The 19,601-nt window shown below is 42.8% G+C and overlaps 3 protein-coding genes across 3 annotated transcripts; 2 read left to right on the forward strand and 1 right to left on the reverse strand.

The window, feature by feature from the left end:
• Window positions 1-381: 381 nt before the first annotated feature.
• On the forward strand, window positions 382-4,197 carry hyal3 (hyaluronidase 3). The gene is made up of 4 exons (XM_062541090.1): window positions 382-468; window positions 1,509-2,441; window positions 2,721-2,810; window positions 3,003-4,197. Exons 2-4 carry the CDS (start codon window positions 1,527-1,529, stop codon window positions 3,267-3,269), a joined length of 1,272 nt encoding a protein of 423 aa, XP_062397074.1. The 5' UTR covers window positions 382-468; window positions 1,509-1,526; the 3' UTR covers window positions 3,270-4,197.
• Window positions 4,198-4,599: 402 nt separating this feature from the next.
• si:dkey-20d21.12 (uncharacterized protein LOC556245 homolog) lies at window positions 4,600-8,604 on the reverse strand. The gene is made up of 4 exons (XM_062541091.1): window positions 8,372-8,604; window positions 7,492-7,614; window positions 5,698-5,886; window positions 4,600-5,030 (listed from the first exon to the last, which is right to left on the reverse strand). The coding sequence occupies exons 1-4, from the start codon at window positions 8,397-8,399 to the stop codon at window positions 4,900-4,902; spliced, it is 471 nt and encodes a 156-aa protein (XP_062397075.1). The 5' UTR covers window positions 8,400-8,604; the 3' UTR covers window positions 4,600-4,899.
• A 733-nt stretch (window positions 8,605-9,337) lies between these two features.
• amt (aminomethyltransferase) lies at window positions 9,338-19,340 on the forward strand. The gene is made up of 9 exons (XM_062541092.1): window positions 9,338-9,564; window positions 11,723-11,890; window positions 12,157-12,237; window positions 12,416-12,547; window positions 13,695-13,773; window positions 13,856-14,001; window positions 15,877-16,057; window positions 16,242-16,397; window positions 17,975-19,340. The coding sequence occupies exons 1-9, from the start codon at window positions 9,436-9,438 to the stop codon at window positions 18,151-18,153; spliced, it is 1,251 nt and encodes a 416-aa protein (XP_062397076.1). The 5' UTR covers window positions 9,338-9,435; the 3' UTR covers window positions 18,154-19,340.
• Window positions 19,341-19,601: the final 261 nt, after the last annotated feature.

Genomic DNA, 19,601 nt, shown 5'->3' on the forward strand with positions numbered 1-19,601 from the left:
TTTGCCAAAAAAAGAGTTCTCAGCATATTTTTGCTTAGGTGATGCCTGTGTGGTGTGTATGCGGGTAAAAGCCTTCTTATTTCTGTGTATTTTGCAATTAACCATGTTTACGACTTGCCATCACTCCAACCGCTGCCGTGCAGACTGCAATTGTGACCATCTTCTAGCAAAAAATGGACCTGAGAAGCCGGCTACAGACTGTCATTGATCCTCACTCGCTTGCCACACGTGGCGCCTACCACAAGGGCAGATCATTGGCTGGCTCATTTTCTGACAGTGAAGTCCATCCTCTTCTGGAGTTTAGTGGGCTGAGCCCAGCGATGTCTCTCAGCCTAATGGCTAGTGTCTTCATCTGTGGTGAGGGGTAAGTTCCTGTTAATGAGCTGGTAAACGCTTATATTTCCTGCTTTGTGCTTTTTGCCTTTATTGTGCCTGTTTGGCTGAGTTTAGTCCTTGACTTCCTCGAAGGTAAGGGAATTAAGTCTTTCTTGTAGACTTCAAAATGAAGTGTTCATTGTAGTCTACAGTATTTTGTATATACTGTAGGCAGACCTTTATGATTATATCTAACCACTGAACAATTCAAATATTCATTAACTTGATTGAGAATTAGTTTCTGCCCTCAAAAACTAGTATGTACTGTATGTGCACTCTTCTGTATACTGGAACAAGGTGTACACTCACAGTGGAGTCTAATGCACACCCCTCAAAAAGCTGACTAACACTGGCAATTGTGATTCTTCACAAAACTAATGTTCTTTTTATGGCAAAAGAAACAATTCTTAGTTTTCATTATGACTGCTGTTCAACCTCCACTTCAACAAGTACTAATTTGACATGCATGGCCACACTGCACACACACATTTCATTCATTTCAGACCAGCATTTCAGTTCTGTCCAAGACAACAAAGCAAGCTATATTTGTTCGATTTCCAAAGTAAGATCTCCTAGTTTAGTATGCTTTTGGTGCTCTTCTATCTCCCAGCTACGTTACTGTACGACTTGTGGTTGAAGTGGAGGTGTGAATGTATTTATATGCTATGAGTGTTGCAATGTTATCATGGCCTGTAGCAGATAGACATTTGGTCTCAAAAACATGTCATTGCTTCATTGTTTTCATGCATGTGAATTTAGATTTTGACTCATTACAGACCACACAAACATTTTAAATTCACACAGACAAAGTAAACTGTCAACTGATTAGAAATGTACTGAATGAAAATGTATAATAAGCCTACAAAATGAGGAAGTATTCTATGCTAAAGGGGGTCAGGCGTGGGGGGTGTGAGTTTATATGAACACCACAGCTTTTCATAGAAAAAGATCAACCCGATAATTTAACTCGTAAAGCTGAGAACTTCACCCTCATCAGCCACCTCATAGTGAACAGAGCAACTTTATAAGTCTGTCTCATATTAACATGGATTAACATGGGAGGTAGTTGCACCCTAGTGGCAAATTGCTTGAAGGTCTTATTTACAGAATAACTTTTATAAATTAATCTCTAGTTGACAGGAAGTCCAGCCATGTTTTTCCTGTGCCTGGCTGTTCTGATATCGGCGGTGAGTCCGTCTCCCGCCAACCTGAATGCTTCTGTCTCAGAAGAGGGCTGGCTGACCACACTCGGCTTCCCTGTGATCTGGAACATGCCCACCAGACGCTGCCAGCATCGCTACGGGGTCTCCCTGCCCCTGGAGCGGTATGGCATCACGCACAACCCCAAAGAACATTTCTGGGGCACGGAGGTCAGTCTGTTCTACCAGCAGCGTCTGGGCCTTTACCCCTACCTCACGCGCACGGGCGCACCGGTGAACGGGGGCATCCCTCAGCTCGCTGACCTCAAGGGTCACCTCTTGCTGGCCGGAGAGCAGCTGGACGAGGCCCTCGAGGCGGACTTCAACGGGCTGGCCGTGCTGGACTGGGAGGCCTGGCAGCCCCTGTGGACCTGGGACTTTGGCGCCAAAGCGGCCTATCGGAACCTCTCCGAGCGCCTGGTCCGGCGGAGCCACCCGGAGCTGCTGCCGCAGGAGGTCCGGTCGCTGGCCAAGAGGAAGTTCGAGGAGGCCGGACGGGCCTTCATGCTGGAGACGCTGCGGCTCGGCACGGACCTGCGCCCTGCGGCATTCTGGGGGTTTTACGGCTTCCCGCCGTGCTACAACACTAACTTGGGAGCGCAGGGTGGCTACACGGGGCAGTGCCACAAAGGCACCTCTGAGCTGAACGACCGGCTGGCATGGCTGTGGCGGGAGAGCGGTGCCCTCTACCCCAGCGTGTATGTGCCACTGAAGCTGGCACAGCGTGGGCACAGCCAGCTCATGGTGCGCCACCGCATCCTCGAGGCCCTCAGAGTCGCAACCCAGCATGCAACATATCTGTCACCCACTGCTGTAATGCCTTATGCAAGAGTTGCCTTCACACACACATTGCACTTCCTGAATAAGGTATGAACACACACACACACACACACACACACACACACACACACATGCACCTAATGTATGAGCACAGTGTTTCCTACACATGAATTGGCACAAATTTGTCAGCCTTCCTGTAGCACAAACTCCATTTTAAATATGTTAATCTTTGTTCACACGTTCCTGGTAAAAAAATCAGTTAAAAGAAAATGTGTGTGCATCAGAGAATAACTGTGTGCTAATTTTATCTTGAGCATTTGTGAATGGAATATTTTTGTTTGTATTTTCTGTGTGCATTCTCTGCAGACATATTTGGAGAACGTTCTGGGAGAGAGTGCTGCCTTGGGAGTGGATGGGATGGTGCTCTGGGGTGAGCTTCGCTTTGCAAAGTCAAAAGTAAGTGTGTGTCTGTTTTTATAGTATTTGACGTTCTTTCAAAAGACTCACTGTGCTGGGTTTACATTCATGCTGTGTGTGTGTGTGTGTATGTGTGTGTGTGTGTGTGTGTGCGCGTGTGTGTGTGTGTGTGTGCGTGTGTGTGTGTGCGTGTGTGTGTGTGTGTGTGTGTGTGTGTCTGTGTGTGTGTAGCATCAGTGTCTGCAGCTGAGGCACTACATTGAGAGCGTTCTGGGTGAGTATGTGGTCCAGTTGCGGCGTGGGGTTCAGCGCTGTGGCCAGGTTGTGTGTCGGGGTCACGGACGCTGTGCCCGACGACAGCCCCACTCTGGCCACATGATCCCCCTCGGCGACGAGAAGCCCGACCCCGCCCTGCTGCGGCAGGCATTCCGGTGTGTGTGTCGGCCTGGGTGGAGCGGCCAGTCCTGTGAGAAGAAGGACAAGCCCGTCACAGACTAGAGTGTGTTTATAAAAACAGAACAGCCTCGGAGGTGTGTGTGTAGGACTCAAGTGCATCCGAAGGGAGTGTTAAACACTCTACCATCATTACTAACATTACTAACATCTATCTCTTCCTCTTTTCATTCAACTTGGTAGTATTCGCTTTGGACAAAGGCGTCTGCTAAGTAACATCATCATAACCGTAATCGTATTCAGTACAGTATTAGTAGAGATCATTGTTATAGAGATTGTTCCAGAACATTTACAGATTAAATAGTTGAAGGTATTATGGCCAAATTTGCCCAATTTTATGAGAGGCCATTCAGGCCTGAAATCAGTTGGTGTGGTAACACAGGCTTTACGTTGATGTAGTAAGTACTTGCCTCAAAATGTAGAAATGGTTGTCATATAGGGAACTGGGGGAGATGATAACAGTCTGTGAAGAAACATACTGTATGAAGAGGATGTGGACACAGTGTTCCCTTGTGTTCACGCTGATATTACTTTAACATTAATGCTGCATTTCTGAAGGCACAGTTTTCCTAGTATCAATGCTCTATCTATATATATCGCTGCTCATAGTATAATGTCTTTTAAATCCATTTATTTACGTTTTAGGTGACACAGAAAGTGTAAACAAATGTGATCAATAGCTTGAAACAGACAGACAAGAGGCATGAAGCACAAAGTAATATGGAAAGACATGGACTTTACTTGCCGCCACTGTTACTGCATGTCATTCCTGACTATACAACCTACATTCTATACCAATCATTCTCATGAGATGGTAAATGCTTGCATTTGTACTAACATAGTTTTTTCATTGTTTTCTAACAACCCAAACTAAAGACCTCAAACAATGAAGGCAAGTTGTGATAAAGTGACATCGCTAAATGGTCGAACGTGTCATGAATAAAATGAAAAGATGTATACTTTGCTAAGTAAAGATGTGTCTCTTGTTTGGGGTCTTTAACAGGAAGGATGGTGTGATACTGAGAAGGAGATATAATCTGTCTTATTTCAAAAGATGGATGAGGGGTTGAAGAGAGAAGTGTCAGAGGAATTTGCACGTATAAAAATACAACAGGAATGGCAGGGACTGTCTGTGACATTCATATACCTGGATGTCATGAAAGTGTTGACATGAGTCATGACTAAAGACACACAGGACTGTTCATCCCAACAGAGATCTGGTGTCTCCTGGCTTCTCTCTTAGGAAATAATTCACTACTTTGGCTGATTTTATAGTGACAGCAAATACCACAGCTGTTCTTTTGTAAAGCCCAGTAAGACATCCTTATAAGGCAGTGTAGCAGATAACTAAGTTTGTTCAGCAGCAAACACACAGCATTTTCTACCGTTTATTATCAAAGGAACACTTTTAAATCAATAACATGAATACATAAGTTGCTCCAAAAAGAGCATGGTCCTAGTAGTCAGAAAATTACACATACACAAGACGGTGTAAACTTAGGTCGAAATTTTCCACAGCCCACAGCTATTGCACAGTAAGTGCTGTAAGAGTGGCGCATGATTGTGGTAAATTGAGCTGGTGGGCAGGCTCCAGTTGAGACTGCAGGGTGCTGTGGGGTTGGGGGGGGTGGGGAGGGTTGAGGAGGGGAGGGGAGGGGAGGGGAGAGCTAGCGTGTCAGTGGCCCGTGGCGTTGAGGTTCCTCTCCAGGAGCTGCAACTTGTGCTTGAGCTCAGCCACCTCCTGCGCACGGCCCTGATTCTGAAGCAGCAGCTCCGACAGAGAGCTCACAGTACTGGCCTGCTTGACTGGACACACGAGAGGGGGAGAGAGAGAGAGAGAGAGAGAGAGAGAGAGAGAGAGGGAAGAGAGACATTCTTAAAAAGTGCCAAAACATTACACAAACAAAGAAAGAACAGAATATATACATGTATGCCTTAAACACCACTCTACACTCTACATTTAGAGTCTACGCTCACCACTCTACACTTTACATCTACGTTCAATAAATTAATTAATTAAAATGGTTTTAAAAAGAACAGGGCTACAGTACAGCTGCACCCATACTGAGGAACTGTGGGCAAAGGTTTTGGGTAGATAGGGAATATACTTCAGGTATGCTTGTGTTTCATTTTTTCCTTAGAATGGTGGCACCCACCAGGTAGGTATTTGGAGAAGCAGAAATTCTCACCCACTACAAACCAATGAAAGAATGACATACTGTAAAGATAGGACACAAAGCCTGTCGCTTGCCCCATCTAGTGGGGACAGACTTTATGGAGAAAATCCATTTCCATTATGCATGCCAAACATTCATTCATTGCGTTTCAGTCATGTAGACCTTCCTCAGGTGAATTTCAATGAATAAAACGGGACTTTCTCAAAAAACAATGCCCCTTTCAAATGCCTTCTCATCTGGATCCATCATAACTGTAATGACTTAAAGGGCATAAGAAGATCTAAAGGCTGTATTACCTATGACAAAGAGAATGACCGCGAGGGTGACCAGGAGGAGGCCTAGGCTTGCACATATCAGAAGGTGTGGGTAATACTTCACAGCATCTTGTGGAGGTTGAGCCGTTTGACGAGCTGAAGTTCTGAGAACTGGGGTTGACACATTCCCATTGGATGGAAGAGAGAAAGGATGGAAGGGTGGTCTGCCTCCTGAAATGATTGACAGGACATTTTAACAACGGTACACTACTATTGAATCAGTATTGCATCTTGGTACAACTTCCTGACAAAAAAAAAAGAAGAAGCAAGAAGTAACTCGCAAGAATCATCAAGCACACAAGCAAGATCACTGATATCACTCAGATCCTTTCAGACCTTCACAGTTAGGTAGCAAAAAGAAAGGCAGTCTCTGTCATCACAACCCCTTTAGCAACTCCATTCTGTCGCAGCCATCCAGCAGATAGTTTAGAGCACTTTTGGCCAGAAAAAGAACTTACAAAAAATCTTTCATTCCTACTACTATACTACGCCTATATGAATGGTAGGAAAAACTGACATTTGCTGTTAATACAACTTAGCACTTAACTTTTAACAACATCTTTTTATTTTTAATGCTCCCTCTAAACTCAACCACCCTAACCGAATAGCATATTCTAACATTATATGATTTTTTGAATCCTTAAACCCTTGACCTGCCAAACTGGAGATTAGTGTGAAATTAGCTGCTGCAGCTCATTCAAAGTAACACAGCCTACTTAAAGTCTCAGACCAAAACAACAGGCTGAAAACGTCTTATTATGGTTATTGCATATCAACAGAGCAAATGGGCATTAATGATCTATGGATTGAGCAGTCAATCAATACTCTGCAATCAAAAGTGTAAATGGCCTACTTAAAAAATACATTAAAAAGAAGGCCTCTTCAAAAAATGGAAAGGTCTGTTGCTTCCTTAATCTATGGCCAAAGTGTCTACCAGCTATAATAAGACAGTGGAACAGATAAACTATGAAATTAGGTCATACAACTAAAAGTATCACAAGTATCACAAAAAAAAAAAAAAAAGCAAAGGTTGAGGTAGGAAAGGGAGATGATGTCATGGTCAGACTCAGTGCATTGATGTGTGCTGACAGCTGAAGATGCCAACAGGTCAGTGTGTCCATTCCCCCCCAGATGGCCCCGGGGACTAGAACATGAGATTTGTGCTGCATGGCCCCTTGGAAATGCATGGAAATGCATGCAGTATTTACTGGCCCCCAGAAGTCACATTTACACAACACTGTTAATTTATGACATTGTAATGGGCCCCCTCTTTATTCTAGAACCCTCACATGCTTAAAGGTGCAGTCAGCGATTGTACAGTATACGATCAAAGCTCAAAACATTTTTGTAACATTCAGCTATCATCTCCTTACGGCCTGCTAGCTGACCATCCCTTGAGTACACTGTTAAAAAAAAGCGGTGGAAACGTTTTTTTGTAGGCAACCCAGGCTCTGAACACTGGAATCAAATAAAGTAGAGGCAGTCTGTCCCCCAAACAAAGATGAAACCTTGTTTCTCTGGGAATACAAATGGTGGGAGGGGTGAGCTTACAGTACCTCTCTGGTCTTTGGTTAAAATATGATTGTGTGTGTGTGTGTGTGTGTGTGTATGTGTGTATGTGTGTGTGTGTGTGTGTGTGTGTGTGTGTGTGTGTGTGTCTGTGTGTCTGTGTGTCTGTGTGTCTGTGTGTGTGTGCGTGTGTGCGTGTGTGCATGTGTGCGTGTGTGCGTGTGTGTGTGTGTGTGTTGAATATCTGAGGGAATATGCAGCAGGTACCTTTTTGTTCAGAGTGGTGTCGGTGCAGGTCATTAATAGATTCGACGGAGTGCAGCTGAATCTCTGTCAGATCCCCATCACTGAGAAAGGCAGGACGTAAGGGCGGAGACTGCTTCAGCATCCCTGAAGACAAAAGGAAGTGATGTAATGTTGCATGTTGTAATGTTGATCAACTTTGCATGCACTTCAGTGACAAAGAGAGTGTTTTTGTCTTGCGGAATTGTTGTGACGTTGTGACTTTTTGGATACATTTCTACTTTACATAAACAAAAGCAGTATAGCAAATACAAGTATAGAAGGGAAACTCAGAGAACGAGAATGTATATCAGTTTTTTAAAAGACACAAATCCTACCCAGAACACAAAAGCACAAAAGGAATTTTGTTAATGCAAAACATATATTATTTAATTGATTGTTGATTGATTAATTGATCGATTGATTGACTGATTGATTGATTGATTGATTAATTCATGGTTATAAAACTCAATGTAGATCAATGTAGAAGGATAACATGTAAAAGTGAGAACACTTGTTTTCAACATGGACAGGACAGGCAAGAAATGCATCACATACAGTGAAATCCCTTCCCATAAGGAACAAAAAGGCATACAACTAATATCTTGCTTTATATCTTCCCTTATTTACAAAGACAGAAATACAACAAGGCCCAACCTTTGAATTTACAAAAAAAATAAAAAAACCTCAAAAGTGCCATAATGTAGAATATAAAGTCAGGAGACAACACAATACCACACCCTATAGTAATGACATCAGTTTACTCACTGCTAGTCTACTCTGATTGTCATATCCATGGTGTCATACTCTTTCCAAGAATTCACAGACCTTTTTAGTTTACAAGATCTCCTCGCTCGTGTCTTACCATCAGAATAGGTCTTCAGCAGGCTCATCTGGAGCTGTTGGTCAACTGTTGCCACGAGAACAGTTGAACTACAGAGAAGCCACAGGAAATCCTGATCCCGGTATTAGTTACTTAATCAGGCAAAAGATCTGGATATCATTAGCCTACAGTATATGGAAAAAATTGTGTTGTAGTTAGGAGTTGTTCGCCCAGTCTAAACTGTTGTGTCTCTGGTGGCTGCATGTCATTCTGTCCCTTCTAGCCCAACTGTCTCGAGACAAAAATAGTCACAAGTGTGCCAGGGTGCAGGAGTTATTAATAGCCCATCTATGAGGCTAAACTATGATTCAATTATATTGGACGTGCTGAGACAGTGAGGCCATGCAACATGGAGTGTTTGATTGAAAGAAACACTGACCTTTTGTGTTGTTTTAATAACCTACCACTAAGTAATGAAAACCCCATTACATACTTTCTAAATGTTATGTATAGCTATCTGGAGTATACTTTTTGCATGACAATAAGTTGGATCTGTTTACACAGCCTCAACTTCCATAATTCTGTTATGCCAGGGTGCAATATGAGCACATATAACGATCTTCATCATACCTAGAACACTTAATTGGCATAAAGGCCAAATGGACTGATACTGACCATGTGTGTGAGGAAGGATGTCTCTCCATATGACCTTGACCTTGACCTTTGACCCTGTGACCTTGAGTAAGCCAAACTAATCAGTTAATCTATTTTATAATTAGCCTGTTGACTCCCTGTTTGATGAAAATCCCCCAAAGTGCAGAAAAACTGAAAGTGCATGAAAATTGTAAAAGGCTGTAAAATTACTAAGCTACCAGATCCAACAGTCTATAGGCTATTGAAATAACGATATCAAAAACTCGAGGGCATACGCAAAATGTAAGCCATCCTGAAAGAGGCCCTCTGAATGCATTTGCATATCAACTACATCTCCCACAAACCACCACATCTCAAAATCGGTGTTATGCGGTTGAGAGCGGAGTCCAGAAGAAGAAACTAAACGAATCTGTTCTTGCTGGGGTTACAGAACGTGAGGTTAGAACGTAAAGATGTTTCTCCAGGTGTTAGGTTGCTGTCGGTCTGGCATTGGTATCGGTAACCGGGCTCTGAGGGAATCCGCGCGAACATTGAAACTTGGAACAGCAGCGCTGCAGGCGAGACATGCTTCAACTTCGGAGGTAAAGTAAGGATTGTCACCAAGTAGAAGTTGCAAAATAGGCATGTTGAGACAGAAACCATCTACTGGTTACCTTGATTGTGGATTTAGACGTCTTACACCCACAGAAGAATGCATTATATAATATTACTTGTAGAAGAGTGCTTGTGCTGGCTATTTGGATAAACGGATGGAAATCTAAAATATGCGATGCGATGGGATGGATGAGGCCGAGTACCCCATGGCAATGTAGGCTACATGGACTAGGCTATTAATCTACGTGTTATGTCGTTAATATCTGAAATATGAGCACACACTCCCAACATCAGTGGTTGCTTTTTCCTGTTACGTTTGTTCCAATCTCATTCAGAGGTAGCCTAGTGTAGTCATGCATGTCCAACACGGTGACAGATGCGAGAGCTGCCCCTACCCCCTTGCTTGTACTCGTGCTACACATGTTGCAGATGAGGCTGCATTCTAATTCTAATAGGAAGCACGAGAGCAGGGAGTACAAATAGGCCCACAGCAAGAACACAGATGTGGCCTTTCTGCATGACTTGTTCATCGCAGTGAACACACATACACCAACACTGCACTGTCGCAACAGAGCTCAATGCTGAGTTAATGAGGGCTTTTCTGTAGAATGTAGGCCTACTTAAGATTTAGGTGTGGACAGACCAGTGTCACTTTGTAAAAAATAACCATCTTTGTGTGTGTGAGTGTGAAAGCGTGAGGGTATTCAATATAGTACATGACTTTGGACTTGTTTGGTGAACTCTGATAAGCGCTGGTAACATCCAGTCTAAAGGTCAGAGGTCAACCTCACACAACGCTCTGCGCTGATTGTTCAGTTTGTTGGCTACCATAGCTGATTGGTCTGTAACTTTCTGTGATCATAGAGTGTTGATAGTAGCTTTGTGTAAGTGTGAGAATGTGACTTGTCTCTATATACTATTAGTTGTTAATCCACAGTCAATCAGAAAGGCCCACTCTACAAATCGCAGGAAATGCTTAGTAAGGTATTATTAGAGTAGCTATGTCCACCTTAAAACACTCTTATCAGAGCATTATTAGTGCAGCAACTGAATAGCTGACTAGCCAGTCAGTCATAAAAGGGAATTTGGATAGAAGGATTTCACTTCTACTCTGTAAGAGAGAAATAGCTGCCGACTGATGGCACGTGAAGTAATAGTTTTACGGTAAATGTGGCAAACATTGACACTGGACCTTCACCCTTTAAAACAAAGCTTTTGAAGCATATCTGAGAGGGACACATGATTGCATATTATGACCTCTGTCCCTTTCATCTGGCTAGATAACAACTAGCTGAGTGGGTGAAATTGCTAATAAGTCACACTTGTTGCATTTTATACTGACAAGGAGGGTTCCAACAAGCACAGAGGACTGCGTAGCAGCCTGCCGTTAATCTCATTGTACAATTAGCTCATTCTCTCCATCAGATTGCAACTCAAACACTAACCCTTTGTAGGTCAGCTCAACTGTTTGGTAGAGCACATTTTGACCCATCATATTTTGTTAAAAACCAAACTGACTTTAATCTAACCTCATGCGGCCATTTCTACAACTCATGTGCTACATATTAAGCCCAAAACAATTGTCGGGTAGCCTTACAATATTTTAGGCCACATCATGTCAGTATGCATGGTTGAAAGACATAAGCATTCATGAATTCAGTAATCACATTTGTAAACACATGCTATGTTTTCAAAGTACAGCAATATTTTCCTACACAATATTGTAAGATAATCCAGTGCTATATTCCGCTACCCTAATCAGTCATTTAAACCGTTTGGTGGAGGCTCATAAAATAAAAATGGCAGGGTCATTTGGGAAAAAAAAAAAAAAAGATTTATGGTATTAGCCTATTTCTAAGTAGATCTGGAAAAGCAAGAAACATATTTTCATTGTGTTTTACTGGGTGGCACCTAGTACAAAGGGCGTTTATTGCCATTTTACTGATTACAGTAGCACAGATTTTCATTTTACATATAAATCAGCATTGTGCAGACTACATTGTACACACAATCTGTCCTCAGTTTTAATTCATTATTGTATAATTTCCATGAAATTACAATGCCCTCTGCTGGAATGATTGTGTTACTGCGCTTCAGACAGGCTCTTCAATTAATTCCTCTTTATTTCTTGTGTTTGCATGTCAGGCCCCTCTGAAGCAGACAGTCCTGTATGACTTCCATCGTGATCAGGGGGGGAAGATGGTGGGCTTTGCTGGCTGGAGTATGCCCGTGCAGTATAAAGACAGCCACATCGTCTCCCACATGCACACGCGAGAACACTGCTCCGTCTTCGATGTCAGCCACATGCTTCAGGTAATTGCTGTGAGAAGGTGTATATGTACTGTATGTCTGTGTGCATGATTGCTTTATTTATTGTTTGTATAAATTCTTATTTTTTGATTGTCTGAATATGTCTTTGAGCTCAAGCATACTGTATGCGTGGGCAATGAGGTGTTTTTAATGTTTCTGTGCTTATGGTCACAAGTTGGGTTATGTTTTATGTCTGACTAAAAGTCCAGGGCTGGGCACGCTAATAGATAAGCAGACACAACCATTTGTTATTTGGGTTTTGTTTCCAGACCAAAGTCCACGGGAAGGACAGAATAAAGTTCATGGAGTCCTTGATTGTTGCAGATGTTGCTGAACTCAAGGACAACCAGGTCAGAAGGTGTACACAATCACTTGCAAAATCACACACAAGAAACACTAGCATGTCCATGAGAACACACATTGAGACACATAGCTCCAGGTGGATTGTGGTGCCCTCAAGGTGTCAGGTGCAGTACAACATGCTTTTTTACTTGACCTCTCTCTCTCTCTGTTCCTGTCTTACCCCAGGGGTCCCTCTCCCTCTTCACCAATGAGAAGGGAGGAATCATGGACGACCTGATCGTCACCAAGACCGATCAGGGTTATCTGTACGTGGTCTCCAATGCAGGTTGTTCTGACAAAGACTCCGCCCACATGAAGGTGAGACCAGCACTGCCCCTCTACACACCTAGAGGGCCTTCTCAGCCTCTCTCCTCGATCCTCGATGCTCGGTCCTCCAAGCTCGTTCCCGGCCAGCCCACTGATCTACAGCAGTGTTTTTCAACCTTTTTTGAGCCAAGGCACACTTTTTTCATTGAAAAAATCCTGAGGCACACCACCAGCCGAAAATGTTAAATAAAATGAAATTTTATGGAAAATTAAATTAAATAAAAATCTGTTGCCCGCATTAATGATATCAAGTCATTCTTGTCAAAGTGTCTTGAATAGGAATCAAATGAACACAAAGAAAATTATTTCTATTCACTCTTTTTTAGACCACTTAGGTGAAATTGGATAATTTCCCACGGCACACCTAACAATGTGTCACGGCACACTAGTGTGCCACGGCACAGTGGTTGAAAAACACTGATCTACAGTATAAAGAACGCTGGAAGGACTATCCCATTGTTGCCACCCCATCATTCTTTATCTAGAGCAGTGGGAACGAGGACTGAGGAAGGAAGGGAGGATAGATAAAAAGACGAATGAGAGAGGCCCCTAGTGGGCCTGAAGGATCAAAAACAGCACTGGTTGCACACTTCCATATTCCTTGCTAGGGCTTAACTAGTTCAGTCGTCCCCACTCAGATTGACCTTCAGTACTGCTATTTGGCCCCTGCTTCGATGAGCGTTGTTCCATTTTTGTCATTAACATGATTTTTGTCACAACGATACGTAGGGTTTTAATGTGCGATCAGAATATAAACTATAAATAAATTCTGCGTTATTTGATCTATTTTTATTCTAGATTGTTTTCATTTGGAAAATGTTGTGTGAGATCCGGGGCTAACAAAAAACGCCCAAATAAAAAAAAAGTCTGAATGGCCGTACGTAACGATGCCACTAAGTGGCACAAAGGGATACCCGCATGTTCATCGCTTTGTTCAGATTTTAGCTCATTTGCATGAAGTCTGTCGAAAATACTTAGAGGCAACTTTAGTGTTAGAACCGCATTTGGAGTTCACAATGTCGGTTGTTCACAAAGTTGTTCAGATGTATGGCCCCATGTCTTGATATGCACAGAACTGGCAAACTTGCACTTATGTCTAAATGCACGTTATAATGTATGTGTTTATTGGTGTGTTCAGGCAAGACTGCAGGAGTTCAAAGCTGCAGGTCATGATGTGGATTTGGAGTTTCTGGAGGAGAGTCTCATTGCTCTGCAGGGTAAGATTGGCTGTGACACTTTTATCTATGGGTTTCAATCAACGGAATCTGGCTATATTTAGACAAACATATGTGTCCCCAGGTCCCTCTATGGCACGTGTGCTGCAGCCAGGGGTGACCGATGACCTGAGCAAGTTGACCTTCATGACCTCTGTGCTGACCCCGGTGTTTGGTATCCAGGGCTGCAGGGTCACCCGCTGCGGGTACACGGGAGAGGACGGAGTGGAGGTATGTGCCATCTCATTAGCTTGTGCGTTATGCCACTCTGTGTGCGACTGCAATAATGTATATATATATATGTGACCATTCATAGCGAAATCAGTCGTTTTGCGCACAACGTTATTTTGAGAAAATCAACAATAACAAACTTCCGGGTTAAAATGTTGAATTTCACGTTTTCGCATAATTCGACTGTATACAGTCAACAGTTTCATATTGTGGACGCATTTCACGGAAAAACATACGTTTCGACTGTTAAACCCGGCGAAGATTCAACACATTTGCTGTCATTCCCATTGTGCACGCGCCGCTTAAAAAGGTGATTTCTTGTCTTCTGGCATTTCATGACAGGAGAACCATGTCAACTTTGGATGCGTTTATCTTAGCGATGGTTTGTGTAATACCCTCGATATACATATCGTTGGAAAGCTTAGTTTATGGCCGTTCACGTGAGCACCATAACTTAACCCTTTCATGCACGCATTATGAAAAAAAGTGTCTAGATTTTTTTAATATTGATTTTATTACTCTATATGAGCCCAATATTGAAAATCAGTTGGAATTTTTTAAAAATATGCTTTTATATAGAAGTTACGTTATTGTCCACGTATGTGGACAGTGCGCAACAAAGGGGTAAAAAAGAATAAAATGTAATGACAGAAAATGGGGAAACTATGGTCCTCTACTTCCTCCATACTACCCACCCAGCCCTCTACTACCCCCAGACTACCCACCCACCTCTCTACTACCTCCATACTACCCGCCCAACCCCTCTACTACCCCCATTATTGCTCACCGACCCTCACCCACCCCTCTACTAACCCCATATTACCCACCTCTACTACCACCACTACCCACCCACCCCTTTACTACATCCATACTACCCACCCCTCTACTACTAATCCACCCACACCTCTAGTACTCTCATACCCACCCCTCTACTACCCACCCAACCCTCTACTACCCCCATATTACCATACCACCTTGGCATTACCACATGTAATTAGGTCATTATTTATAAATATGTTTACCAAATGTTTGTTTCTTTGTAATTTAAAGCAATTAAAATCATATTTGAAAAAAAAAAAAAAAAAAAATCCTAGTTACAAAATCTAATTTTTGGCCATTTAACTCCTCTGTTGCGCAACGTCCACATACGTGGACAGTTGCTTTTTAGGGTCTACAAACTCTATTTTACATCCGATTTAATTTCTGAAAACATAGAGTTGTTCAACACACTCTCCTGTACAGCATAATATTTTTTTTTACATGATTTTGCCTTGAGTACTAGCTTTTTCAGATATGCCTGGAGCATTCAGCATATGGCCATTACTGTCACTCATGTTGAATTGATGATGTCATCAAGCAGTCAATATTCCAAATATAAGATGATACATATTGTTAATATATTGCCAAGGACCTACTAAAACTGCCCTGAAGTGGATTGGTGTATATCAACATGATAAATAAGTAGAAAACAGAGTTAAAGTTACTGTCCACGCATGTGGACGTTGCGCATGAAAGGGTTAATTTATTAAATTTTACCGAAACGACTGGTTCCGCTTTACAGGGTCACATATATATATAGCCTGGCTAGCGCCTACCACTTCTGAAATGAGATGTGGTCTGACAACCAAACGTTCATTTTCTTGTATTTGGAAAAAATGCCCTGATCCGTTCATTGGACGCCTCGGATGTCTATCAAATGCGTCTGTGCATAGCTCATCATCGTCTTATTTTCCCCCCTGTTCTGTAATTGGTCCCCTATCTCAGGCAAAAATTAGGGCAGTAGTTTCCAGACTGCCTTAGCAGCGTGAATGATATTGCGCGCAAGGCAGCATGGGAACGCCCTAACAGGCTAACTGTCTGTTTAATTCTCCTCAGATCTCTGTTCCCACTGGGAGTGCCGTGGCTCTGGCCGAGAAGCTGCTGACCAACGCTGAGGTGAAGCTGGCAGGCCTGGGCGCGCGGGACAGCTTGAGACTGGAGGCGGGCCTCTGTCTCTATGGCAACGACATTGATGAGGACACCACACCTGTGGAAGCCAGCTTGGTGTGGACTATCGGTACATTACTGTCAACTTTTATCTTTCTGACCAGTTACTAGAATCTTAATACTACATTACTTATTTGCCTTAGTTTACATAGATCCTAACATTTCTGTACTGCCTTTATACACATGACAGAAGTTCCGTCAGCGTAGTGTAACTGGTATGTGTGTGTGTGTGTGTGTGTGTGTTTGTGTACAAGGCAAGCGGCGGCGTCAGCAGAGGGGTTTCCCTGGAGCTGATATTGTGGTTCCTCAGATCAAAGCAAAGACTCAGAGGAAGCGTGTGGGCCTGGTCTCCACTGGGCCGCCTGTGCGACAGCACACCCCCATCCTCGCACCAGATGGCCGCGTCATAGGTCTGTCCGTCCGTCACTTTGCCAAACCAGTGATCTCTCCTGTATGATTATGTGTCTATCTCTATGAGAGAGCTAAATGTAAAAATAAGAATGAAATTGATTTATTGATTCCATTGTGGAATGGTATGTCAGCATATGTGGCATTGTATTATAGCCTGGCACGCCCTCCCAGTGACGCAACGCCTTCAGGCTTTTGCTGCTGGTCTGGTCAACTGCTCATTGAGAAGGATTTCTGAGTTCCCGAAATCTGCGGAACTGCCCCCTTTGGTCGAGAACCAATCAACTTTGAGCAGCTCCAACGGCTCTGGGTAGAGGCGTGTTCAAGGCAGAGGAAAGAGTGTTGTTATTGGTTTAAACTCGGCAATCCGCTTTCTGACATCTACCAGTAGCAAATCGAGGCACTTAAAGGAGGCGGGTCAACCAGCGCTGGCAAGAAACCGTGTTAGCACAGGCTGTTGGTCAGACTAAAGTCTCGCAGAGCCTTTGAAAGTCGATGGTAATCAGGCTAATTGTATTATGCCCTGCAATTCAATTCAGTTTTGCCACTATCAAATAGATGTGCCTATAATGTTGCTGAAGTCATGTCTGGCCTAAGACTTGCATAGGCTTATGTGGTGATGCATGTAAGAGATGTAATTCTCAGTGCTTGCAGTGTGTGAGAGCGAGGAAAGCTTATGGCAGTGGTGTTCAAACTTTTTACAATGTGTACCACCTCAGAGAACAATTGACTCGCCATGTACCCCCATTATGACCAGCATTAAGATACAGTAGCGCATGCCAATTTAAATATATTTGACAAATAGATGTGCCTATAATGTTGCTGAAGTCATGTCTGGCCTAAGACTTGCATAGGCTTATGTGGTGATGCATGTAAGAGATGTAATTCTCAGTGCTTGCAGTGTGTGAGAGCGAGGAAAGCTTATGGCAGTGGTGTTCAAACTTTTTACAATGTGTACCACCTCAGAGAACAATTGACTCGCCATGTACCCCCATTATGACCAGCATTAAGATACAGTAGCGCATGCCAATTTAAATATATTTGACAAATAGATGTGCCTATAATGTTGCTGAAGTCATGTCTGGCCTAAGACTTGCATAGGCTTATGTGGTGATGCATGTAAGAGATGTAATTCTCAGTGCTTGCAGTGTGTGAGAGCGAGGAAAGCTTATGCCAGTGGTGTTCAAACTTTTTACAATGTGTACCACCTCAGAGAACAATTGACTCGCCATGTACCCCCAATATGACCAGCATTAAGATACAGTAGCGCATGCCAATTTAAATATATTTGACATTGCACATACTGTTTTGCAGTGTTTTGTTTTTTTCCCAAGAAAGATAAAAACTAGTTTTTAATTGAAACATTTTTCATTATATGTATATTTATATCATTTGAAGTGATTATTTTGTCTCCGACATCTTGGAGACTCCCAGAGTACCACCACATCAGAGAGTCTGCACACCGCTAGTGGTACCTGTACCGCAGTTTGAGAACCACTGGCTTATGGTGTACAATACATAATGCCATGTTTATAAAAATGCAAAATGACATTTACAATGTAGCACTTCTATGTTCCAGGTGAAATCACCAGCGGATGCCCATCCCCTTGCCTAAAAAAGAACGTAGCCATGGGTTACGTGGAGGCCGGCTTTAGCAAGGTGGGCACAGCGGTGCAGGTGGAGGTCAGGAAAAAAGCCGTGCCAGCTGTGGTCAGCAAGATGCCATTTGTACCTTCCAAATATTACACTGGTCAATAGGGCTGATGGCTCACTGGACACCTCAAGCAGTGACCATTAGTGATCAATGGCCATGTATGATACGTCACCCAACTGATCCATCAGCATTTTGCACTGCTGATTTCTAGCTCTGTGTGTACTACTACGTTGTGTTTGTTTGTGTGTGGGAACGGGTTGGAGTTTTTAAAATAGGTCTGTCTGTGTACACCCAAAGTGGGGAGTACACCAAAATCATTGTTTGAGCCAGTCTTAGCCTATATGTAGAGTAACATTCCTTATCTTACTGTGAGCTTACACTCTTATAGACAGAATGTAAGCAACATAACAGCATTCCTAATATTGTGATTAATGACATCGTGAGGTGTTAGGCAATTCACCTGCTTGGTCCTATACTGCGATATAACTGCTAGTGACGTCTGCAGTGATTGTCGTTGTTCAAGACTTCAGCAACAGTGTATTGACAGTTTATAACTCCTGATAGTCCAAATACTGTAAGTTATGTTTACATTCAGCATATCAGAAAAGAAACCAAAATGTAGGCCTGTTTGTTTAATTGTCACTATATAGTGGACCAATGATAACATATCGAAATGATATGCAATCAGTCAGACAAGACCCGTACATTTTAGCCTATGGCTATTTGATAATGGGCAACATTAAAAGTGTCCTTGACCTGTGAAAAGATGACAACAGTAGAACTAGAGATGTAATTATCATGTTCTCCTTCATTCCGTGCCAAACTGGACCAATCACAGTCTGATTCACATGGAGGTCATCCATCTTGTAACCTGTTCCCCATCCTCCTTCCTCACCAGTCTCTTGTTGTGTTACGTACTGTACGACAGCAACTGGACCAAAGATCTCAGCATGTTTTGTATCTGTATGACATCTGGGGGTATTCCAAGTACATGGTGGTAGTGACAGACTTGGGTGTGGTGGGAGTAAGTGGTAGATCTCTATGGACTTTTGCAGATGTGTGCATGTTCAGCTGCAGACTCCATGTATGCATAGTTGTTGGTATAGAGAGCCATAGCAGAGCCCGTGGCTTAATTCTTCTAACAAGACAAAGCAGTAGGGCTTTTTTTCTGTAAATGTTCCACTTATGCTGCATTAATTTAGATTTGTCACTAAGCTACATACTTGGAATACCTATACTGTGACTGTCTGTGGGAACATTCCACTGGTTATATGTTCATGTACAACACCTACAGTACAACACCTACAGTAGCATAAAAAAAAAACATTTTGTAAAAGTAGAAATACTACTGCTACGCGACTACTCCTACTGACTACTACTAACTACTACTGACTATTACCACTACTACTGCAAGATAGCAGTGAATATTTTGACAGCTTCATCATGATGAACTAATGGACACTACAAATGATGGGATAATTTTACTTAAGTGCAACATTTTTGCATGATTATTTTAAGAATAACCCTAGCTAAATGTTCAGTGAATAAGCCA

The sequence above is a fragment of the Sardina pilchardus genome, chromosome 7 (genome assembly GCF_963854185.1).
Source record: "Sardina pilchardus chromosome 7, fSarPil1.1, whole genome shotgun sequence".
NCBI lineage: Eukaryota > Metazoa > Chordata > Actinopteri > Clupeiformes > Clupeidae > Sardina > Sardina pilchardus.

Excerpts from the sequence above, each read along its gene's own strand:
- hyal3 (XM_062541090.1), top strand. The coding sequence starts at position 1,527 with ATGTTTTTCCTGTGCCTGGCTGTTCTGATATCGGCGGTGAGTCCGTCT. Across the intron at positions 2,442-2,720 it reads CATTGCACTTCCTGAATAAG|ACATATTTGGAGAACGTTCT; the intron begins GTATGAACACAC and ends CATTCTCTGCAG. Across the intron at positions 2,811-3,002 it reads TTCGCTTTGCAAAGTCAAAA|CATCAGTGTCTGCAGCTGAG; the intron begins GTAAGTGTGTGT and ends GTGTGTGTGTAG.
- si:dkey-20d21.12 (XM_062541091.1), bottom strand. The coding sequence starts at position 8,399 with ATGAGCCTGCTGAAGACCTATTCTGATG. Across the intron at positions 7,615-8,371 it reads GCTGAAGACCTATTCTGATG|GGATGCTGAAGCAGTCTCCG; the intron begins GTAAGACACGAG and ends TTTTGTCTTCAG. Across the intron at positions 5,031-5,697 it reads GGTCATTCTCTTTGTCATAG|TCAAGCAGGCCAGTACTGTG; the intron begins GTAATACAGCCT and ends TCGTGTGTCCAG.
- amt (XM_062541092.1), top strand. The coding sequence starts at position 9,436 with ATGTTTCTCCAGGTGTTAGGTTGCTGTCGGTCTGGCATTGGTATCGGT. Across the intron at positions 16,058-16,241 it reads CAGCTTGGTGTGGACTATCG|GCAAGCGGCGGCGTCAGCAG; the intron begins GTACATTACTGT and ends TTTGTGTACAAG. Across the intron at positions 16,398-17,974 it reads ACCAGATGGCCGCGTCATAG|GTGAAATCACCAGCGGATGC; the intron begins GTCTGTCCGTCC and ends TCTATGTTCCAG.